Source organism: Cinclus cinclus, chromosome 1, assembly GCF_963662255.1.
Source record: "Cinclus cinclus chromosome 1, bCinCin1.1, whole genome shotgun sequence".
Classification (NCBI taxonomy): domain Eukaryota; kingdom Metazoa; phylum Chordata; class Aves; order Passeriformes; family Cinclidae; genus Cinclus; species Cinclus cinclus.
Window position 1 is genome coordinate 36,996,329 of NC_085046.1, and position 26,110 is coordinate 37,022,438.

The 26,110-nt window shown below is 37.5% G+C and overlaps 1 protein-coding gene across 1 annotated transcript in view; it reads right to left on the minus strand.

The window, feature by feature from the left end:
- ZNF385D (zinc finger protein 385D) overlaps positions 1-26,110 on the minus strand; it is a 406,850-nt gene that overhangs the window by 108,278 nt on the left and 272,462 nt on the right. Inside the window, exon 3 of the mRNA XM_062508742.1 lies at positions 22,584-22,726. Within this exon, the coding sequence (XP_062364726.1) occupies positions 22,584-22,726 (143 nt within the window). The remainder of the gene's footprint in view (positions 1-22,583; positions 22,727-26,110) is intronic.

A 26,110-nucleotide genomic window follows, 5' to 3' on the forward strand; every position in this document is an offset into this window, starting at 1 on the left:
TTTATGGCTAATTTGCATTTGTCAAAATAAATTTTAAAAAGTTCATTTTGTGTTACACTACAAAAACATAGATGTAATTGTAGGAGTAAAAACAAATCATAATTCAGCAATAAATCTGCTAAATTAAGCAATTTTATTATGTTAGGATGATAGTTCAAGGTAGTGGCAGCTAAGCACTGGAATGGATGGGTGAAAGAACTCATGGTCAATAAGCCCCAAAAAAGTCCTGTAAAGGATAAAATTCCTCAGGGTATACAAGAGCTTCCATCTCAGACCTACTGTTTATGCATCTACTACTTATTCTTTTACTGAGCTAGAGCTCTGCGTTAGTCATTAAGAAACCAGGGAAACTGTCATTCTATGCATCTAAGTTTGCCTCTTCGAAAAACAGTCTAAAAAAATTATTTCCTCAATATATGTTCCTTGGGGAGAGTTGCAATTACTCATAAATGCACCCCTGAGGTGACAAGCACTTTGGTTTTCACTTTTTTCTGGGTGGGTGCAAATAACTCAAAAAACCTGAATCTCACTGCTGCCATAGCTGTTACACTACACCTATAGATACTGACCAGTTCAAAGTCCTTTCAGGTGCCCATGCCAGAATCCAGTAAGAGGCCTCAAAGAGTTCCTCAACAGCAAAGGGACATCTCTTGACAAAAGGTTCACACAAGTCAAGAGAACCATTCAGCCTACCCAACGTCTGTAGATTTGACTTTTAGGTTTACCTTGGTGCTTCTTAGAGAGTCCAGTTACCTGTTTGGAAGCGATATGTAACCCCAGGTATAACCTGGCAGGCAGCTAAACACCACACAGCTGTTTGCTCCCCCAGTGAGATGGGGGAATGAATAGAAAAAAAAAAACCAAAAACAAAAGAACCCCAAACCAAACAAAAAGCAACCACCAAAAAACCCCAAAACAAAACAAAAAAGCAAACAAAACAGAGGGGCAGAGATATATACAGCTCAACAGGACAGAAAAGGAAGGCCAATTAATAATAAAGGTAAAATAATACACAAAATCAGTGATGCACAATTCATCTGCTGACTGATGCCTAACCTGCCCCCAAGAAGCAAGCTTCCCTGCCCCGAAGAACTCCTCTCAGTTTTGTTGTTCAGAATGATGCCATATGGTATGGAATATCCTTTTGACCAGCTGTGTCAGCTGTCCCAGCTGTGTCCCCTAACTTCTCATGCATCCCCAGCCTCCTTGTTGACACAATGATGTGACAAACTGAAAAATCTCTGACTCAGTGTCAGCACTGCTCTGCAACAACCAAAACATTGGTGCGTCATCAACATTTTTCTCATTCTAAATCCAAAATGCAGCACTGTACTATGAGGAAGAAAATTAGTTCTACCATAGCTGAAACCGGGTCACTGAGCCAGGAGAGAAAAGGTTTCCTCCTGTACTTTTCCTCCTAAACTTTCCCTGACAACGTGTCAAAGTATTTGTTCTCTTTTCCCCGATGTTTTCTCTCTAAGCAGGATTTTTTAATGTCTTAAATATTTTTTTGCTCTTGGATGCTGGCCTTTAACAAGACAAGCATGTTAACTGAGATGGCAATGGGAACATCAATATTTTCTTGTGACAAGCTCATCATTTTTTCTGTCAGAGGCTTCAATATACTTTCTAGAGATAAAGTGTATATCCTTCATTGTTTTCTTCAATGCCTATTCCTCCCTTGAAGCTTCATTTGATTTCATTATTAGCAGCCAGAATAATATCAGGCAGGTAATCTTAAATATAATATTCATACAAAATAACATTGCTTCTCCACAGCCTTATATAAAATTTCCTGTTCCAAAGCATTTGTGATTGATTTCCAGTTGTGCCTTTTTATCTTCCTATTCTTCTTTTTTTTTTTTTAAGCGTTTTTCATAAACTGGGAAGTGTGCATAAACATGTTTAAATGACAACAGATCAAACAATTTTCCAATGCTACTATATTACTGAAGGGTTACTTGGAAAGAAGTGGCACCAACATACTGTATCCTGTGTTTAAATCTGTTTTAGTCACATTTTCTGCTGACAGTTGCTCTTTTTTGCCATCCAGTGTTTACACTGTTGAATGACAGAAGTCCACTTTTGCTACTGCAGGAGACAAATAGTTCCTATTAATATTGAAGTCAGACTTTCTATTCTTCATCAGCAGCTAGCACTTTAGCTCATAGATTTACAGGAAAAATATCACTGAAGAGATCCCAAGGTCTGTGAGTGCAAATACCAATTCCATTTTGAGAGATGTAGAATTCTCCCTATCCCTTCTGACTCACCACCTATAATGATTTGAATATTTAGTATATCTCTCTTCCTCCTGTTTGTCAGCTATGATACCAAAATCAGACAAAATTCAGGGGGCTTTGCTCATTCTGAGCTTGTTCCTGCTGGACAAAGAGTTTTAATTACCTAGAGGGTTGGACAGTGGCACTGTCACATTATTGGTACTGATGAGGTGGAGCCTGGAGGAAGATCTGGTAGACTAGGAACTCATTTTGAAGATGAGGAACTGAAGGGTGTCATATGAAAACATATTAATGAAGTTATTAAGAAGGAAAATGGGCATTCTGCTGTGACATTCAGAAGGAAGAAAGCATAATCCTAGAGCTTCTTAACTGCCTCACAAGAACATAAGAAACCCATAGCTCAGAGGTACAGTACTTCATATGCACAAATGTAGTAAATGTGCAGACTGACAGAAGACTCTCAAGATTTTATTTTAATGTTCTTGGAGGAAGAGGAAAATTGCCTTAGGGTCAGAACTGCCTGTTCCTTCATTCTTCTGTCTACTGTTCTCTATACAGTTTCTTGCAAGGCACCTCTTTTCCAAACAGGCTTTTATCACAATCACCTTGTCTAGTTTACTCGTAATGAAAAATTTAAGAGACACGCATTACTCCTTCCTTTCTCACTTAGATGGCCTGATTGGGGGGGCGTGGGGGAGGGTGGAACTCTGTGATTACATAATTCCCATCTTGTTCTCTCATCTAGCAATGCCTGCATTTATTTCAGTAGAGACCAAGGGATTCTTTTTTTAATAGAAATACAAAGTGGATATAAAATAAATCCAGCTGTACTAATATTAGATCAGAATTCACTCCATATTAGCTTCTGGACAATACATTTGAGCTAAGAAGAAGATGCCATCACAATTTTTTGGTGTAACATCTTTTTGTCCCAACTCATGTTCTCTAAGAACAGTAGATGCATTTAGCCATTTCATGTAACAAAGCAGATGATACGCTGCTTTCTTCAGGGACTAGCATGATAAAGCAAATGCATAATGGTAGCTCAAATGTAAAATACAGTTTGCTGAGTCTCACTTCAGAATGATACACTTAAAATACCTATATCATAATTTCTATACTAATTCTTTCTCAATGAAAGAATTTTCTTGTAATGGGTTCTGCCAAAATAGTATAATTTATGACCCAGCTAGAATATGCCTAATTTATGACACCCTAAACCTAAACTCCAGTAATATTCTGGATAGAAAAGTGTAAACTAGATCCTACAGAATTTATTTGCTGTCAATTCACTATTTTTTCCAGCAAAAAATGATTTGATTAGCTATTTCATTGTTTTCATTCAGTTGTCTTTACTTGGTGCAGCCATTAACAACAGCATTTAACAAATCCTTGTTCCAGAAAAGATGTATGACTTCTGTTTGAGGCTGCAGCAATACTAGGAAGTTATAATGGACACAGATACAAACCTGTAACACTTTAACTACTACATAGTAAAAATATGTACAGTTAAATATAATACCATGCCCTCATTTTCCTCTGGCCACAGGTACTCAGAAATATACTATTTGTTAACAGATTCTGCTAACCTTTTAAAATTAAAAATATATGAAACAGAATATAATTAGTTATAGCCAATATTACTACTAAAAAATTGCTCAGAAATATGTAGTTTGTCTATCTAAACCTTTAGGTCATTTCCAGACTATGTAAGAATATTTGGTATCTCTGAGCAGTGGAGATTATTTAGTTAAATCGCCTCAAAATGATGGGTGCTACATTTGAGGGACTGACAATGACCCATTTTTGGATGTCCACCTCACATCATAGTCTTGTGTTTGAAAGGAAATGGCAGCTCCCTAATCCCACTGCAGAAAAGTGCCTGCAGTAAGCAGATATCACACAGTCTAGAGGAATCCAGGTCAATCTCCCGCTCAAACACTTATCTCCTGTGGGACATGAAATAAATGCCAATGTCTTTCCACCTCAATTAAGCCATCAAAGAGAAAATAAGGTACACATGGTGCTGAAGTATACAGTCATTGAAGACTGAAACCAGAACAACTAGCAACATATTTTGCAAACCAACAGGGAGATGTTTATCCCCATCTCTTTGCAGAAAAATATGTTACAAGAATGGATTCTCCTGGAGACCTTGGCTATTTCTGCCAATGTATTTAGTAATAAAAAGACAAGTAAATTTCTTATCCGAAAGCCTACAGAAAGGGAGAACACAGTTTGTTGCTTGAATTTATATGGCCATGCCAAACTCACACTGTGATAAATTTAAATTTTCTGTGTGGATGGATATCTAAAAAAGGAGGGTATTTGCATCACCCACTGCAGTGGCCTCTACTCCCTAGCCTTGTGCATTAGTCTTTAAACAACCCACTGCTGGGTGCTAAGAGAGCTGATAGGGTTGGCACCTTACAGACACGACAGCCATTTGCAGTGAATAATAACAGCATCAGAAGGGAATATTCTATCAGGGGTTAGGACAACACAACTCAGTTTTACTGTGAAGGAAAATAACAGGAATGCACACCCATACCAATACATAAAAGATAAACCTCCAAAATTTTAATAGCAATGTTATTAAACTGCAGAAAAATAGGTTAATCAAAGGAATTCAATTTCATGCAATGTCAAAAGAAGACATCATTTTGCATCAGATGTTTTGGCAAGCAGAATGCAGACTAAATTCTGAGCTCTAATTGTAAGCTTCTCCCTCACAGTGTGAATTTTCCAAACTGAACATCTCACTGTCTATTTGAAGCATTCAACCAGTATACATTCTGCTCAAGCAACTGTGTGAATGTTAAAAAACTGTATATAAGCATTAGTAATTTATCTTGCTTTCAAGGCACCAAACCATTGGAAATAACTATTCCTCAATTTAATGCTGAAATGTAATTTCAATTACTAAGAAGCAGTCTTTTCTTGATGAAAAAACAATTTTAAATATCCAACAGGGAATAATGTCACAATTTAATATAAACCACAAATTTTCATCCCTACTTTATTGCTACTCCTGTTTTATCACCATACAGAGACACCAACAGGATTTAAATTTCACTCATACATCCAAGTTTGGACAGAACCTACTCAGTGTTCCTAGATCTCAGTCCTAAGGTTCATAACCTCACTTGAGAGCTGTCCTTTGGACAGGAGGCAGTTCAACCCATATGTTTGGTATCTTTTTTTACTCCTGCTTTCCATCCTCCTACATTTGTGTATAAAATTTTAGCCAGAGATGAACCAAGAGTATGAGCACTGGAAATCAGATTTTAGCTCTCTGAAGTAAAATAGCAACAATGAAATAAATACAAACTTAGGAAAAGCATGTCTTAAACACAGATCCACCTTAGAACACCACAGTATATTTTTTATAAAACTTTCTTAATTCTAATCTCATACTTTACTCATTTTGTTTGATCCCTGTGTTCCATCCAGAGCTGAATGCTGAAGGGGATGGTGGGGGGTAGGAATGAGGAGGGGAAGGAGAAAAGGGGAACTGAAGCTTGTTGTTCTAAGACAAAATATTACTTCTCCCTATCAACCTTGCTTTGTTTGAGCCAGAGTATTCAGCAGCATTTCAGGCTGGACAAAATCCTTCTGGCTTTGTTTCTTCAACACCTCCCTTTCATGGTTCCTTATCTCCTCTAAACACAATAGTCTTAGTCTCTGCTTTGCTGTCAAGTCTTTAGAATGCACAAGGGGGTTTAGTTTTAGAAAACATTTCTGGAAGACATCTGTTCCACCTCCTTTGTTCTCAAAGCCATGTTATCCAGCAGCATTGTCCAGACTCTCACACCAGGTTTTGGCCAATGAAATTTTGAGTGTCTTCTGGGATGAAGAGTCCACAGAGGAAAAACAGTATAGTGCTTGACCACAGTTAGTGTGAAAATTTTTTTCCTGAGTTATAACCAGTATTTCCCATGTCAACTGGCTACTTTGAGTTTAGCATTTTAAGACAGCACAGTCGGTATAGAATTTATTGAAGATAAGTGTCTCTTGCAAATGATTAATGTCATCCCTGGTAAGCATCTCAGATGGGATTAGTTGGTTTCTGTGGCTACCCATCGTCTGTGTTACTCTGGGAAGAGCTGAATGGCTATTTCAGATGGGACACTTTGCTTTTAGACATCAATTTCGGTCAGATACGCCTCATCCACTCTAGCTTAAATTTCTGAAAGGTCACAGAATGATTTGTTTATATCCTCCTATGCTAGGGGTTCAGAAGCGTACCTTGACACACGCTTGAACTGTCAAATATGTAGAGATGAAAGAACCAAACCCCACTTCTTTTTGTCTTTATATTGGAATGGTCACAAGTTAAATATCTCAAACCTTATTAAAGTAGTTCAATATACTAATTTGCAGCATTGATCTTTAAAATGGCATTATAATTTTGGCAAATAATTTTATTTAATAGCAGTAAATTTCTAGCTGAAAGTAAAGAAAATTCTGGCAATTTATTTCAACATTATTTTTTCACTCAGAACCAAAACTATATCTCTATTTCTTCCAAGTAAACGCCAGACAAAAACCTATGGCAGTCTAATTGCCTGTTCTTTCTACCATTAAGTTTATTGACCTCTACCACCTTCCTTTTTAAATCATTGCATGAATGTTCATTTGAGGTCTAATACACAATTGAATTAAGCCATTTGTCTTCATAAATCAAATATACTAATTTGCTTCATTGTTTAATTCAGTTCCTTAAAATTGATTAGAAGGCCAAATCTGAATATATTCAAAATAATTCATCTAACCATGCGTCTAAGAAGGAGCCAACAGGCAGTGATTGCAATAAAAGTGAGATATGAAAACCAAGTCAAGAAAATCTCAGTATTTAGAGCCATGTACTTCCAGGGAAAACACTGTAATAGGGGCAAAAATCATAGGAAAGGAGAACTATTCAGGAGAAAAGGAGAAAGGAGAACTAGAAAGACCTGTATATTTCTTTAGTAAATCAATTCCATACAAACTTCTTAAAATTTTAAAATGCTTACTTTAATGCTTTATTTTCACTTGTTTATCCAGAGATGGATGTGTGAGGCTGTGTAACAGATTAAACAATAAAAACAGGATTTACCTCTAATTTTATTTTTTTTTCTTTAATCTGGATAGAGCAAAGAAAAAAATGTCTTTAGGAATTAAGGCACTAATTTTGCCTTAAGCATAGCTGTGATAGATGTTCACATTAAAACAAAAATTAGGTGATAGTATCAAGCAGTCATCACTGTCAAACCCTGACCACCCAATACTGATAAATATTTTGTAGCATTTAGGGAGAAAAGATAAGGGATTAGTAACTCATATCTACATTGGATAGAAGCATAAAAACTTTTATATGGTAGATAACTGTAAACCTTGACACTTTTCAGATTCTTCAGGCACATTTTGTTTCCCAAGCCTTCTGTGAATATTGGCCTTGTTTTCAAAACACAACCAGAGCATGAAAACAGAGCCTTAAGGGCATGTATGCACTATCACTCCCTGTTAGAGAAATGGGAAGTAAATCAGAGCACAAGAAGGGAGAAATCCCTTTCCTACAGTAAGAAAAAGCTTAAACAGGCCCGAGGAATTGTCATTAGCTAATGGGGATGAACAATCTGCAGAACCAGTCAAGAAGCATTTTGCTGAAGTTACTGATCTCTGTCAGCCTGCTTAGATTGTTCACACCAAAGAGTGCAGACACTTTCAGATAAGGGAATCAACTGAAAATTAAGCAAATGACCAATAGTCACAGACCTTCTCAGTAATTTGTAAAGCAGGGACTGGTAGGAATTACATCGTAAGATAAAAGAAGTATGGTAAAGCCAAATTTAAGTTACTCAGGGTTGACCTCTTTTGTGCAAAAATAATGACTAATAAATGAGATTAAATAAAACCTAAGGATGTGTTTTAAAAGACTATAGTGTCAATTTGAACCTTAGGGTTGAAACTTTAGACTAAATGAAACAGACAACAAATAGGCTACTTCAGGCTGAGAAAACATCATGAGAAGAAAAACAGTGTGTGGCTATCCTAGCATCTGGAGTTGGAGCTGGCTACAAACAACATTTAAATTAATTCCCATGATCATTGGAAGTCCACACAATCTCCTGTTACCACACAGAATTTCTTCAAGTTCAAATACCACCTGAATGCTGCTGTCTGTAAGACTGGTAACTTTTATCCAATAAAACACCAATTCCTTTAGGAATCTTCCCTATCAGCCAGATTGTTCTTCCTCAACAAAACCTTGTCTAAGACTTGATGTTTCTCTCTCATCCTATGCTTTGAACGACCAGAAACAAATAATGGAAACCAAAGTTTCATTTTATACTATTACATGACAAAAGCCTAGTAAGACAGTAAGTATTGAGGATAGCTCAGAAGCCTGAAATAATGCAGGCTTATCACCAGCTGTAGCTGTCTAAAAAAAAAAAATCTGCTTAAAACCCTGCATAGGTTAAAGACTTAAATGTTGTCAATGACAGCTAAAGACCAAGGCAGATGATTGCTAATCCTCCTCTTATTTAAAAGAAGCTATAGGCTAAATAATACATTATTTCAGTATTAAGTGGCTATTTGCTCTACTGATTAATCTTCTGTCTTACTGAAGAACTTAACAAACGATATTTAACTACTGAACCCGAAGATGGTCTTCACAACCTTTCTCCTGCTATGTTTTAGTCTGCAGAAGTAATATTTTAAGAAACATAAATATGTTATGCTCCTGTTTTATTGGGAGTCAAACTTGTATTAAGCAGAAATACTAATCAAATCACCAAAGGAGTGAATAAGGATGAGAATCCTAGCACATTTTATACATTGCATATTCTGTGTTTTTGAGTACAGAGTTGGTTATGTTTTGCCCTTTTCTCATTGAACTAAAAGACCAGTTTTAATTTCACAAAAATTTACAATTCCTTGATTGTTTGTATTAAAAGTTAATTATTTGCTTCTATTAATACAAATGCCATTACACAGAGTTTTGTTTTTTGTGCTTTCACCTGAGCTGTTTAAGGGACTCTACATTTAGCATCTCACAGAGAACCCTGTACCATCAGGGTCTGCATCAAATTTATGTGCCATATCAGCACAGCAGCTTCTAAAAAAATTGGAAGGTCTTTTTAAATTGTGGCAGTGGTTTGTGAAGAAATAGCTAAAGGAGATAATTCTGAATGAAATAAAACTTTTCCCAATCAACTGAATGGGGAATGTTGGGTTCTAACAAGTGAATGAAAGCACAAACTTACCTTCAGATCCATAGTTTTTCTGCAATTCATTGTAATCCAAAACAGACATTTCTTCAGGTTTTAGAAACTCAGCCAGTTTGAAGAGAATAGGAGATGTCGTTTTTATGACTTTAAGTAGGAGAGTGGAATACACAGGACTTGCTGAAGTAGACTTTACCTTTATTATTTTGTTTAATGGAAAATGAAGGCAGTTCAGACCCAAAATATATGCTATCTTCTCTAGCACAGGAGTTTATGAAAAAATCCTCCTTTATCAGGGAATCCTTACTGAAGAACAGAGTGAACAGCTGTGCTGCTCTAACATTTTAAAGTATCTAAGGATTTGTTCTTAAAGAAGGATTCTCTCTGATTTCAGACACATGGACTCTTTCTAATTATGTGCTTGCTTATAGTTCAGTTTGAGACATATTTTCAGTAAGCACCAAGGTAATATCTCTCTTTTCATTCAAATTTAGAAGAAAAACATAATTAGATTTCAAATAGCTTCCCTAAAAACAAAAATAGAGATTCAGAGATAACAAACTTGTCTCAAAAACTTTCAGGAGACAATAAGTTCCTAGGAAAAGCTCATAAGTAAAAAGAGAAGACCTGTTCCTGCAAGGAACCAGGACAGAAGGAGTCTTTAAGTATAAACTGGGAATTTAAACTCACTTAGTAGGGTTTCCACCATTACTTTTATGGGGGGGGGGGGGTGTGTGTTCATCCTAAGCAAATGTGTCTTTCAAATACCTGATCTCAGATAGTTCTCTTTTCTTGAAAACCATCCACTCGTCTTCACACCTCTCTTCCTTGCCAAATGCCACAGAGCCAGTATTTGCCAATCCTTTGGAAATGGCAGTCTCCTCTCCTCTCCTCTCCTCTCCTCTCCTCTCCTCTCCTCTCCTCTCCTCTCCTCTCCTCTCCTCTCCTCTCCTCTCCTCTCCTCTCCTCTCCTCTCCTCTCCTCTCCTCTCCTCTCCTCTCCTCTCCTCTCCTCTCCTCTCCTCTCCTCTCCTCTCCTCTCCTCTGTTACTTCCTAACACCAACAACAGCTTTTGCTGCTTCCCAGAGCTGATAGTGCCGTTTGGGAGGGCACTGCTATAATAAACTCAGGCATCACCCCTCTGATTTATCTTGGTCATCTGAGTCCCAGCAACACCAATAATAAAATAGGTTGGATCCATTAACAAATCAGTCCATTACAAATACAAAATATGAGTAAGGCCATGTACATTTTTTTCCTTCATCCACTTCCAGCTCCCACGAGCATAGCACCTTAAAAATAGTACTTAAGCTTCTACTGTTTATAGTTCAAAGTCAAAGTTCATATGTTCTCATCTCTTCCTACTACTTAGATTACCCAAGGAAATTTTCCTCTGCTTGGTTATATTAGGCTCTGTCTGGGGAAGGGAATGAGAAAACTCAAATTAGCACATTAGTAATTAAAATAAACAAACTCTCCTGCTGATTCCATCCAGTTAAGTATGTTACCTCATGGGGGGCTAGCACATGCCAAGACAACACATTTGGCTCAAGAACTTCCTAAAATATACCTCACTGAAGGCACACTCTGGCAAGCATTGCTACTTGTGTTCTCAGCTCTTCTGGTCTTCTGTAACTTGTCAGAGCAGGTACAGATAATGCTTGGCTTGGTCCTGGCATTTTAATTTTTAACAAAACATGGACATGGTGGGCTACAGATAAGCTTAATGAAAACTGGACCTGAACAAAAGAATTAACAGATGCAGATTTACACAGTTTCTATTTTCTTGACAAATATTCCAGAAGTAAATAGATACTGCTCCCCTAAATATTCTTTAAGCATTCCTTTCACAAGCCTACTATGTTCAACTTCAGGAATTCTTTCCATGGTCTCCATTCATTAGAACTAGTCTCTCTGACATTCAAACATCCTGGCAGTTTCACGGTAGTAAATTACTGAAAGAAACTTATCCTGGACAGTTTTGCAGCAGCCTTTACACCATCTCTAAAGGTAATTAAGAACACCTCTTCCCTACATAAATTTATTCTTTTACCTGCCATTCTCCTTCACTTGTAGACTATACAGTCTTCTGTTGTGAGTCATTAAGACAGCTTTTGCATTTAGTTCTAAATATAATTGTTTTTATCATGTAAGGAAGCTGCACAATCTATTTAATTTTTTTTTTTTACATTTTCTTATAAAATGTATAAGTGTAATGTGTCATCTAAAACCTTTTACTTGTGAAATCCCAAAATATTAATTCTGGATAAAATATAACATTTGCTATAAAAATTCTGATTTGTATTCTCTGAAATAGTAGGAATTTCATACTCATCTGTTTTATATAAATCACTTAATTTAAAAGAGAACTGATTTCCTGAGAAATACAAGGTTTTTGTACTCTTCTTTAATGAATTATTTTGATTACTAATTTAATCTATATGAATATTACCACAGTATTACTTTAAGCATGCACTAGAGCCAAAAGGAATGATGCCAGGAAAAACACAATTGCATGAGAATCTGGAATTCTATGTCCAATTTTACAGTATAAGTCCAACACATGAACCCTTGGATGTATTTTCTCTTATCAAAAAATATTAGGATAAAATAAATTAGACAGGACATGGACTTTAGAGAAATATTTTATCAGAGAGAGCAAAATGAAAAGACTCTAGAGAAATGGTTTCTTCAGCATGTGCTTTTTACCAGCCCAAACTACTGAGAGTAAAAAGAATAGAAAAGAGTCTCAAATTTTCCATTATCATAAAGGATAAAAGCATGCATCCTTGTGCCTTAAACAGTACAAGCACTTTTACGACATGCAATGAATAAACAATTAGTGAAGTAATTGTGTTTAGGAGTGCATTGAGTCTGTGTGAAATTGCCTGTCATGGACACCCATGCTTTTTTCAAGATATCTTTGAAATGCCTAACAGCAAATTGGAGGCTGTTTAAAGAAAAAACAGATAGTTATTAATCTATGTTAGAAACACAAGTGTACCTAAGGTTCAAAAAAATTCATGCCTTACTTTAAATGTCTGTCTCATCAACAGAAATAACAGTGGTTTTGGAATTTTATAACTTTTTTCATCCTCAGACTACAGTAATAAAATCATTGCTTTAAGTAATTCCTTTTCACTTTAATTGCAGCTTTTTAAAAACATGCTAATAACCATCCATATTTAAACTGTAGATTTTATGAGTTATACTTATTATGCGAACCATTAAATTTTTATAGTCTTTGCAGAATAAAATAACCATTGATCTTTTTCATCTGAGTGCTATTAAGGCAAAGGGAGTAAACATCAACTGATTAAAACATTATTTAAAATGTTTTACAAAATGCGTTATAAAATTTAGTTTTAAGTCATTTTACTCATCAAGACTTGACAAATCTGAAGAGTACTTCATTTAATTTCCTTTATTAAAATGTTTTGCATTCAAAGGAAAAGCCCGAGGGACCCTCAGCCCCCATAAAAGGCTGGGCTGTTGCCTTTGCTTTGGCTACTATGACTTCCCAACAGCAAGTTGGCTGGCAATGCAGTGCCCCCCAGCAAATGTGTAAGGCAGGACAAGATGACTCAGAAAGTCTATTCTTTCCCTCTTTCTAATCACCAGTTAAACAACTATGAGGTATTTAGATCCTATTGATTGCTTCAGGAACAAGAAAACAATTAAGTGTATTTTAAAAATACACTGAAAACAAAGTTGTATGTCATTTTTGGGTATGTATAGTCCTTTCCCCAGAGATCACTTTCAGCCTGCAACACTGCTTATGAAAATGTCTTCACATTTATATTACATGGCCTACTGTGTGGCCATTTATATAATAGCAGAGTTATGAGCCTGTACAAATGGTGTTTGTGGCTGAGACCTATTTATGGACATGAGAATTGGTGGAGAAAAGTTAGAGGTCCATATATTCTCATGTGACAGGAAGGAGCAGCACAAACATCTTTTCCTCAGAGACAAGGTGCTGAATCACTGGAGAGTCATACACTGTGAAAAAAATCCTGAAAAACTGTGAGCTATCAGAGGATGGAAGTGCATGTACTATAAGGTCATCTTCAGCAACAGCTACATCTTACCTGCACCCAAAAAGTATATACAATCTGCAGGTGGCCAAATGACCACCAGCACTGAGGTGTCCATAAGGACGTTGAATGAGCCCATGGAACAAAACAGAGAGAGATGGTAGGTGCAGAAGGCCAAACAGGCAAGGCTATTTCACACATACTTCCAAAAAAATAAATCTTCAAGATAAATCAAGGCAGATTAACCAAAGACTCACATTACACTCAAAAAACTGGACAGCAACCAGGAAATGGGTATTTTATTTGCATCCACATTACAGTTACAGAGATTATTTCAATGATAGGTATTATAATGTTCAGCAAGGTGAAATGACAAAAAACATAGGCCATCTTAAGACAACCTTAAAATTTGCTTCCCAGGAGAACACACACCCTAGAAACCTGAATTCCTTCAGTAAGGAATCATGGAAGGTCAGAGCACCCTTGATACAAATTTAACTCAAATAAAACTTTAAAATTTATATTTTTAGGGTATCTACACACTTGTACTCTACAAACTCCTTGAAGGTCTCAAGGCTACGGTATTCTATGTGATGGGAAGTGACAACTGCTCACCATAAGCATAGGAGACTGCTGATTCCCTAATTGGAACATAATCCTAAAACTGTTCAAATAAGTTGTGGTAAATCAGAGTGAGAATGGTTTGTGTTGATAGGAACCTGTAAAGATCATCAGGCCCAATCTCCTTCTGCTGGCAAGAACATAATTCACCAGATCAAGTTGTTCAAAGTCCCACCAAACATGACCTTGAACATTTTCAATTATGGGCATCTGCAACTTAATATTGTTAATAATATCTTGATATAAAACAACTTAATATCTTTAAGATCTTCATTAATGACATCGACAGAGGGATTGAGTACACTCTTAGCAAGTTGGCAGATGACACCAATCTGAGTGGTACTGTTGACACACCTGGAGGACAGGGAGACCTAGACAGGATGGAGAAGTGGGCCTATGGGAGTCTCATGAGGTTTAACAAGACCAAGAACAAAGTGCTGCAGCTGGGTCAGGGAAACCCCCAATATCAGCATAGGCTGGGGATGAACAGATCGAGAGCAGCAGTGTTGACAAGGACTTGTGGGTGGTGTGGTGGTTGACAAGAAGCTGGACATGACCCAGCAGCGCGTGCTCAAAGCACTGAGATCCAGTCTTATCCTGGGCTGCATCCAAAACAACGTGGCCAGCAGGGCCAGGGAAGGAATTCTGCCCCTCTGCTCCCCTCTGGTAAGACCCCACCCAGAGCACTGCATCCAGTTCTGGGGTCCTCAGCACGGGAAGGACTTCTTGGAGTGAGTCCAGAGAGGGACACCAAGTTGATCAGAGTCATGGAGCATCTCTCCTGAGAGGAAAGGCTGACAGAATCATGATTGTTCAACCTGGAAAAGAAAAGGCTTCAGGATGACCTAATTGTGGCCTTCCAGGCTTTCCTACTTACAGGAAAGATCAGACAAGACTATTTACAAGAACATATAGTGACAGGACAGGGAGGAATGGGCTCAGAATGAAAGAGGTTTAGATTTGATATTAGGAAAAAAATATTTATTGTAAGGGTGGTGAGGCAATGGATCAGGTTTCCCCATGGGAGTTATTCAAGGCCAAATTTGATGAGGCTCTGAGCAACCTGGTCTAGTTGAAGGTGTTCCTGCCCACAGCAGAAGGGTTAGAACTAGATGATCTTCAAGGTTTCCTTTCAGCCCAATTAATTCTATTATCATATGTCTCTGGACAAATTGTTCCAATGTGTCACCACTCGCATAGTAAACAATTTCTTCCAATGTAAAGCTACCCTCACTCTTTTTAAAAACATTTCTCCTTGTACTAACAGTAAAAACTCTCTCCCCATCTTTCTTGTAAGTATGTTTAAGTAATGTTGGACCACAATAAGGTCACCCCAGAGCTTTTTCTTCTCCAGACTGAGCAATCCCATTTCTCTCAAGTCTTTCCTCATAGGAGAGGTGATCCACTGCCTGATAATTTTCCTGACCCTCCTCAGAACCTGCTTTAATATGTCACAGTCTTTTGTTGGGGACCTTAGAACAGGATGCTGTACTCCATGTGGGGTTGTATGAGAGTAGAATAGAGAACAACCTCCACTGACCTAATGGCCATACTGCTTTTGATGCAGCCCCAGGTAAAATTATCTTTCTGGGCTGCAAGCCCACATTGCCAGGTCATAATCAATTTTTCATGCATCAATACCCCAAAGTTCTTCTCCACTGGGCTGCTCTCAATACTTGGAGACCCCAGTCTGTACTAATATGAGAGACAGTTCTGACCTTGGACTTCGTGAGCTTCACATGGGCCCAATGGAAGCAATTCCAAACACAGACCAGGAGCGCTGCTAAAACATAACATAATTCTAAGAGAAAGATAAGAAAAATTTTGCTGTTTTCTGGCTATAAACTTGCAGATGGCCCAACCACAACTTGCAAATAGAGGAAAAAAAAACTTAAAGGAGTTTGCAAAGGGACTAAGTTCAGATGCTCCTTAACAGTTCATCAAGTCCAGAGAACATAACAGCAACGACTCTGGAGACAGGACCCAGGGACCTGTAACACTACAAACAGAAATAACATCCATGCAGTCACAGGTGACCATGTTTCAGGAACACTCATTTTGACCAGGTCAAAATATAAACTCTTCTCCCTGTGCATGACATAGAGCGTAGACCCTACGTAAGAACAGGCAGAGTATGCCTAGAGACCTGGATCCAGCCTAATTTGACTCAAAACTAGAAAAAGACAAAAAGCTTAATTTCATTATGTCTCCTGAGCTTTAAATCTTTCCTCTGCATCAGGAAATCAGTGTTTTACTGGTATTTCAAACAGAACCCAGGGTGTAGCTTAAGTGTATGGGACATAAATCTGGCCAAATAAAATGACTGAATATTTCATTCTGATGTTGATTCATTCCTCTTTTGCAAGCACCAAATAAAAACATCTGAATTGCCAGGATTTTCTTGTATTTGCTCATTTCCTAATTCCTCTACCTTTCCTACAGACTTAATTAAACATTCTGGGCAGCAATGAAAATGTTATTATAATAAAGAATTCCTGAATCCAGCCATTATTTTTGTATTGTTCCTTATTTTCAATAACATTCAGCTAAATAGCAATAGAAACATAGACTGTAAAGAAGACTATAGCCATCTTACAATTCAACTGCAGTGCTATGTAAGGAAAGGAGAAAGTCAAACCCTTAATTCCTAGATACCTAGAAACAAGCAATTACTCAAAGATTGGTCCCAGAAGCAATAATCCCCTCTGTCTGTCAAATTAAAACTTTGGTGCACTACATTTCTCCACCTGGTAAAGGACCTTCTCATGGAAATAACATTAAAAATCAACACAAACCATATTTTAACTGCCAGTTCTTCTATATAGGCAATATTCCATTTTAATTCACATCAGACTTAGGTCATAGTGTTGTTGCCTGATTATTGTCTTCTGGAAACAAAGCATTCTGACAGCATGTCATCACTACCCAACTTAAAAGGATTTTATACGATAAAGAAAAATAGTATTGTTATGCTACTCTGCTCAATTAAGTCAGAAAGCATAAAACAAAGCCCTTATGTAGTGACATACAAAAACAGACTTTATTTTGTAAATTTCAGGCCAATAATGTTTAAAAAACTAGCATATATTTCGGAGTCCTCCTCCAGTCTTCACTATCCAAATACTACTCCTTATTCATAACATCTAGAAAATTGGCACATCATTTCTGCAGCACATATCTCTCTTTTAGATAAAATAACTACCCAGGACAAGAGCCTAAGGAAAAGATTTTTTAAATCTCTTCTGACAGCTTTCTGACAGGTTTTCTCTGCATTTCCTGACATAATCCTTCCCAGAAGTACTTTTCAGCAAGCAGGTTTTCTACACTGCCCATTTCTATCAGCCATCTGGCCACAACAGGGGAAGACTATACCTGCAAACACAAGCTCCTTCTCTATAAATAGAGAGGGCAGCCTTTTATGCTGCCCTAGAAGCTGCTAGGTTGCTGCACAGGGTGGTTTTCAGGAAGCAAGGAGTGCCACATTGACACTCTAACCCAAGCTGCCACTGGAGCCCCAACATATGGGCAATGGACCCTGTTATCTCCTCCTCCTCCTTTCCCATAACCAGGGGAAGGTGAAGTAGGAAGCTCTTAATGGTACACCTGAGGCTATTAGCATAGAAGAAACAAACAGGAAAACCAGGGAAGCGAACAAGGATTGCAAGGATATGGATCATGAGAAATATATCTGTAGAGTAACAGTTCACTTGCCATCCATGTTTAGTACAACTCTGGCATTGCCACTGTTCTTCCAAGTGATACTTTTCTAGTCAAAATTGTAGTGACGCTTTTTTCCAAAGGATGTTTATTTGGGAAGCTATCTATTAGCAACAATGCTTCCATTTGGAGTTAGGGATGGAGCTTTTCAAGCAACACTCTTTCTGCTTTCAAGTATTTATTCAGATCTTTTACAATGTGTACATTTTCCATTATAGATTATGCTTATAGTACAAAGTGTGATAAACTATTTTTTAGAATTTTTTCAGAAAAATTGTGAGCATAAATTTCAAAGAATAAATAAAGAAGGAGTGCAATGCACTGTCCAATTTTCTACCTTGTAATGGCAAATGTCCTGCATTTTTAACTTCAAATTCTGTCTCCTGCTCAAGAGGCCGAAGTATACAATTCTGAGAGCTTTGGAAACAGGCAAAACTTAAGTTTCTGATGCATCTGTGCTTCGGAGATTGCAAAAAAGGTCTACATGAGATTTTTCTCTGTCATAGGGCCCATCAGCTTAGGGCTGATGCTGATGTCTTGAAAAAATAAGGATCTTCTCTTTCATTAGAGACCCATCAATATTTTTGTACAAGTTAATTAACTTCTAGACTTTGATGCTTTGTGAAATTTCTCTGGAACACACCATCGGCTCATGAACAGCATATGCACATTCACATGCAATGACCAGTACATGTTTAGTACAACTGTTAAAGTTTGCATCTCTACGAACTAATTCTTAGAAATACACAGACTTAAAACTTCTCCCTCTGAAAATGAAATGCAGGAGCATAACAAATGTTTGCTAAATGATCTCAAACAGAAGACTTTCAGAACAATTTAATTATTTTTCTATTCCTCTTAAAATTTTCAAACTATATTTTAAAAAGCTACATAAGCATTTTTTAATAGTCATAATTTCTCTCTGATTAAATAAAATTTAGCCATTTAAAATCCCATCGGTTGATTCATCTTATTAGATCAGATAAACTTGCAGTGAACCTGGAATTCTTCAGGGTCTGCTCCAGTGGGCTGTTTTCAGTTTAAACAGCTGTGTTGTTACAATTTCCTTTTACATGTGACTTGAGGGTACCCATTTGCCTCACAATTAAGAGCATAGCACCTACAAATGTTCAGCTAACCAGATTGTTAATTGCTATGTTTGCTTGACACATTCTTGTATAAATAGAAAATGTTCCTCCTGAAACTGAATGGTTTGAAGGCTCAAACCGTTATCTTCCTGACTTTTCTCAGGTTACTCAGTTTTTAACTTTTCCCTCTACTCTCTCTCCGGGGATATTACTGGTAAAGGCTTGCATACTCCACACTATCTCTTCTAGTCAATGAAAGCTTTTGCCTTTGTAGAAATCAGTGACAAACGTTTTCTTCAGAGGCACCCATTATAAACTGACTTTCTTTTAGAGCAAAGCCATCAGTAACAATAAAGAAATCTTATGTTTGTAATAAACTGAAATAGAGTGAAAAATGTTATAAAATACACTTAACTAGGATTATTTGCAATACTTATTATTATTATTTGGCTTTATTAGTTCTTATGTACATGCCTGACTTTCTCCACTGGTAAGTTGTTTTTGCTTTCACCTCTCCTAATATTTCTATCCAGTTCATCTGAATCCTCAAATTCCCTGAAGATTGTCTTTAGATAAAATTAGAAGCATAAGTGCTTAATAAATGGGAGCATTCCTCTGTAAACATACAATACAATGTCAGCACTTCTGTCATCTGATTTCTGAGTGGAATTCAATGTATAAGCTGTGAATAGCTTATGACCTGTCCCATAATGTGGGATTCATCTAAATGTAGATGCAGCTGAGCCAGTCCCTCATTATAGTCTGAATAGATGAATGAGAACTTTCAGGGTTCACTTCACTTCATGCCAAAGTAGACATACAGCTTGTATTCCAAGCTAGCTTTGTGCATTTTCATCCATGCATAACTTGGAGAAATTGCTGATTTTTCTCCATTATATTTTGTGAAGAAGCTTAGGCTGATTAGCTCAGATGCCTATGTCCATCACAACCAAACTTTTGTGCTAATTAAGATTGACAGAGAGTACTTATTTTCTCTGAAACATGTCTGAACTTTCATTCAAGTTTCCTCTTGGTCACACTGTTCTCAAGTGAAGATGTTGAAAACTGGCCAATAAATGGCCAGAATTCTAGACTTCCCTCTCACCTTTTGGGAAGTAGTCCAGACATGATGCCAAACATGTGTTCCTGTGAAACTGTGTGGGGATCAAGAGGTCTTTAGAAATCCATTTCCTATCAATCTATGACCCTGATGTCTCAGTCAAGGGAAAATGCTAATTTATTGACAATATGAGAGAGAACGTCCAGTCCAGGTGTTCTGTTATGGACCACTTGCTTGACCTGGGTTTAGTAATAGAGCATAAACGATTCTCCTCTGACACTGTGTAGGATTGTCAGTGAAGTCTATGAAGCATCATCAACAGCTGCATTTGATTGTGAAGAGGCATATTTACAAAGATAATTTTTTGATTAAGCACTTTTTTTCTGTCTCATATTCACAGACTGAAGTCCCTGTCAGAAGTTTTAGGTCTAACATGATGTGTGGGTTCCCTTCTTTTTGGGCTGATAACAGTCAGCAGCATATGTGTCCCCACAAGTTTCATTGGCTTTGGAGAGAATTTCTGGAACTGTGCAGAACTACTCAGCTAGTCTATACATTTGGAGGTTGCTGCAAATCATCCCTGGCATACGAGCTAAACATAGCAGCGTTCAATAATGTGCTGTTCACAAAGAAAATGGGAACACGGAGGATGATGCTGCATGTCAGGACGCATGATGAGAAGGCAGAGGTCACTTTGCAAGGCAGGTGACAGAAGGTCTGATGATAACATCCTCACACTCAGGACTGCCAAAGATGGACTTGGTAGATGGTCACACATCACAGGAAGCAGTATTTTGCATGGGACCAGACTTCAGAGTGCTGTTAAAAAGGGCTTCAAATCTCACTCCTGAAAACCAGGCTCACTTTACCAGTGCTCTTGGCAAATTATATGCTTCTAAGATAATGTTCAGGAATAACACGGTTTTGATACGAGTCTATTTTTACTCTCCTACTTCCAAATTAATATGAGCATGACTTATCCACCCCTCCCTCAAAATAATTATAGTAGCAAAGCAGTCTGTGTAAGAAGAAAGAAACTGAAAATTTATAGAGTAACACAGGATTAACAATTATTAACATTCATCATTAAAATTCCATTTCAGTTATATAATGAAACAATTAGCAAAACAATCTGAAGACTCTGAACCATGGAAAATCCTGAGTGAAAAAAATACAAGAAATTCTAATAGATATCTTTTAAAAATTCATCTTGCCTACTGTATTAACTACAAACAGTGATCACAAGGCACAACCAGTTAAAAGACTTCAACTCTAAAGTACACTAAAAAGTCTGAAGTATTCATTTCATTAGGGTTATCAGTAGCTTGGTTAAACTCAGCATACTTTAAAACCCGCAGAATACAAGCATACTTTGTAAACTTAATGAAGTTTACTTGCCATAGTAGTTCATTGATATATTGCTTCTGTGCCTTTTAAGACTTGTAGCTTGTAGTTTCTTTGTTAATGCTGTGAATTTCTTGAATTTAGGATTGCATAAATAGTTTTGACAATTAGCTTATTTGAATTACTTTACAGCAAAATTAACATCTATAAAAGGTAAAAAATAAACATTTAATTACATAAATTGGCTATTGATTGCTATAAATTGTTTCTAGAATGTACATGTTCTTCATGTTATTTTACTACTCTTAATTATTTTAATTAAGATTTCTGCATGTCAATTAGAATTGAAAATGGAAATGGAGAATTCCACTCCCTCTGTGTCTCTCAAAGTAGGTAAGCACATATGTTCTTAAGAGGTTTTTATGTATATTGAGTATCTGTAAATAAGGAAAAGAGCATCCAAAAGTAATTGAAAAGGGGCATAATTCTACAAAGTCAAAATTAACATAAAACCAATGTAGACTTTTTTTTTTCCAGAGCATTAATTATTTCAGCCTGAAACAGGAAAACTGGAACATTGATGACATCTGTCAGTAAAATAATTAAAATACTAAGAAGGAATGGGATTTCTATAATCATACATAGCATGACTAAGTAAAACAAAAAAGAGAGAAAAATTTTCTCCTAGAAAAACTAGGAGAAATCTGTCCTAGTTTAAACCTAAGACATGAGAAATAACACATCTTACCCTGAAAAAAATACCCTGGATTGTTTGCTATTGAATAACTCATACAGCAGATAACACTGTTCTTACTCTTACTTTATTTGCCCCAACAGAGTTTTCTTCTTTAGGCTCTGTAAATTTTTAGTACTTCTCAGGAAGTGTGTTGGAGATGGGATGTGGAGTCCCATTGCTCTGAAACTTTCCCTCTCTGAGAGTTGCAGCGAACTGTAAGTTAGTGAAGCTCTGCACATCCTAAATTACTGTGGGAACTTCACAAGCCCTGGGATGGAATATGGCCTGAAACTTTATTGAGTGTCGCTCGGGATCATATAATTTTTTTTTTCCTTCTACATTTCTTCTGACTAACACTCAAGTGGGCTTCAATTTACGGCCTATCAGCATGTCTGAAAGAGCTATTTGGCCCTCAGTAAGGGAGAGGACATTCCAGGTTTAATGGAGTACATAAAATTCTGCTTTGTGCCCTCTTGAGTCTCCCATGGAAGCTGTTGCTCGGTGTAGCTGTTGGGAGTGTACTTACTGCATTGAAGTTGGGGAAGAGATTCACTGCTGCGGCTGTGTCCAGAGGAAAAGGGAGGAACGGCTTAATATCCAGCGATGGCTGCAAGGGTGGTGCCGGAGGACGCACAAGGGCTGGAAGAGCAGGGCTCTGGCATGTACCACCTACATGTACAGAGAGACAGAAGGCATTCAGCAAGTGATATTATTAGCAGGGGGTGGGATAAAAGCCAGCACGCACACACCCACGCAAACACAACTACAATAAAAAGACAATGTTGGATCAAACAAATACATTTTGACTTGTCCGAAAATGACTGCATTACTGAAAAAAAGCACAGCTGACTCAATTATTGAGTTGGTTATAATTCTTTGCCAGCAACTGCTTCAGGTTTCAGTCTGTCGCGATTAGAATTACCTTATAAACCATTTATTTCCATGGACAAGCTGGAACTACAGTTTACCATATGTCTAACTTCCCTTGAAAGCTTCAGCTAGTCTCATTCTCTTATAATTTCAGTGTTCCATCCCTACCCTGTTGCTCAGCCCTTCAAAGGCAGATTACTCAAAAAGATAAAGAGCAACTTGCTACTCAGCTCAGCAAAAGTCATCTTATTTGAGGACTTCTAATATTTTTATTTAAATGCTCAGTCATGGAGCCAACATCTTCCATTTCAACCAAAACCTCACAAACACAACATACCTTGCTGCCTCAACAGTTGATCAATACGAATCTAAACATAACAGTTTCAGGAGCCACTGAAATTCTGTTTATGGGAAAGTACCGATGAACACTTTCTGCTCTTTGCAAGGGGTGGAGCTGATTCACTCTGTGCAGCAGAAAGCTCCTCCCAGCTAACCACCAGCTCTGTGGGAATGTAATGTAAATGAAGAAATCCTCTTGCATACCAATAAGGCACTACCTTTTTGCAGTGGACCCTATTTTGCTTATTTGTTTGCTCCTGCCCAGAGCCAGCTACAAGCTGGAAGGATCCAAGTTCATTCTCTACTTTCAGTGTCTCCTATATTGGTTGCATTCCAAAATGTCAATTCCATGTTAATTAAAGACTATTTGGATCCTAGGAAACTGTTAAAATGTGCCAGTGTTCTTCTAATCTGAGAGGCAGGCAACAGACTGTAAAGACCTGCTGGTAAGAGTCCAAGAAACATTGAAAAAAAATGAAAGGGGAGTTTTACCCTACTCACTGAGCAGAGACACAGGCAGACAGATCAACAGAGGGAGATACCCAAAATCTCTTTCTTTTTTTCCTCTCATACACACAGATATTTCATTAGAAAAGTTGCACGCATCCTTTAAGTGCACAAATATAAAGTCATCAGAATGATATATGAAACTGCTCCATATTTGGCCAGCAAACCTGCTAACAAGGTTTGTCATGTTACCCCATTGAATTGAGGGCTAAAAACACAGGACTTAATTAACCAGTTGTAGAAGATCATCCAAGCTGTGCTTCTAGGTATAAAATCAGCTGGAGCCAAATTTTGAAGGCTGTATTTTTTGCCAACTTCCCACTCCTCTGTGAAGCGTTTCACTATGAATCACTAGTAAATTAAAGGTAGTGGATTAGGGATCACTGCAATCTTGTGGTAGTTTTTATACCCAAGAATAACTGCCATTTTGGGGGTAGTTTCTACATTGTACCTCAATGTAAGAGTGTATAAGAAATCAAAAGCCTTTGAATGAAGCAGCTGAGGATACAGGCAAAAGCAGAGTGCAAGCAGCATAGAATTATCAAGTATTTGATTGCCATTGCTTTGGCAATTGCCACATTCCCATGACATTATTACAAAAACACTGTAAAAATAAATCTGACAGGTCAGAATGATGACAAGGTAGTGTTAAACATGCCAATCATACTACCTTGGAATAGGAAAGACCCATAAAGGTACTTTTTAAAATGCTGGAAATCCTTAGCTTCTCTTATATAAAACTTTCACACATCATGAAAGGAAGAAGTCACTCTTTGTAAAGAAAATAATACAGATTGCACCTGAGATTGTACAGAATCACAGAAATTTCAAGGTGAGCATTTGCCTGGTAATAGTAAAGAGTTTGAGGCTAATCATTCTGTGACTCACAAATACAAATGCAAACTGGACTGAGAAATGTCACTTGTGCTTGGAGACACAGCTCATTGGGTGTATTATCTCAGTGCTATGGAGAAGAGCTTCACAGGTTCAGATTACCTAAAGCCAGCAGCATTATTGTCCCAAACTCATCTAAGATACCAAGCCATGGAGGATGAAATTTTTCTATTCTTTGATCCTTTTCTGTGGCATGACTCGGCACTCACGCACCTGCTGCTGCCAGCCAGTGAGATGCAAAGCCATCTGGGGACGAGAACAAGCTTTAAATGGAAAAATCCAGCCAGCTCTGCAGGACCTTGGCTGGAACTCAGAGCCTCTGGAACAGACTTTAAAATCTACCACAGTCCTGGCTACAGTGGCACAGAAAATTAGTATGTTGAGGAGCACAGCTGCTCTCTGTTTTTTCAATAGTGTCAGACATGTCCCTAAATGATGGAGCATGTGAGAGGCATCAGGAAATCTGAGCCTTTGCTTAAAAAAAATTCTCTAATGTTTACGGCTGCAAAAATTAACTTCTCTTTCCATTTAACATGCACAGAGTCATAGTCTAGAATCTGCAACAGAAAAACTGAAGCAATGGCAAACATTTTTGTGACTCAGCTTAGCTTGGACAACCTTTGAGAATGCCAGTGTTAACTGTTTCACACCTAAACCATTAGCAGAGGGACAGAGAGGTGTAGAAACCCACTGGGAAGAGATCTTTAAGAGTGCACACAGATAAATTCCTGGTGTTACAGAATGTTGGATTACAGTGAAGGACCATAAAATTTACTTATGACGGTCTTGGTGTTGTGTAGGATAAGTTTCTCCACAAAGACCTCCAAGGCATTCCCTGAGCAGACGCAGCACTGCTGATCAATGCACAGTGAGGGTGAAGGTTCAATATCAGTCTTTCTACAAGCATTCTACCACCAAGGTTTGGATAATATTGACCAATAAAACCAGGATAAAATCCCACAACACTGATAGGTTTTGTCCACAGCCTGTGTTCAGTATTATTTTTATTACCTGAAGTTCACACAGATAACATAGTTTTCATGAGGAGTGTGCTACAATTATTTAAAATGGCAGGATAAAAAAGTATTTTTTTAATTTCAGTCTTACAAGTTAGTGATGTTGGAGTCTCATGTCTTTCTAAAGAGGACGAGAATCAGATTCTAAATGGGAGATAAATGTTCAGACATTTGAGAAATTCATGTCAATATTGTTATACTAATTTTCTTTGTAGGGAGACCAAGAATACCACAACTTGAAAGCTAATTGGCCTAGCATTTCGACCAAGTTTGAAGTAATAATTTGCTTCTTCAATTTTCAGACAATTTAAATCACACAGGCAAGATAATCTCTTGAACAGAGGCACTGGCTATACATCCAAAGTAAGTGTGAGCATAAAAGTTTGGGGAAAAGCTTGCAACAAACCTTTGCCCCTTACTATATCAC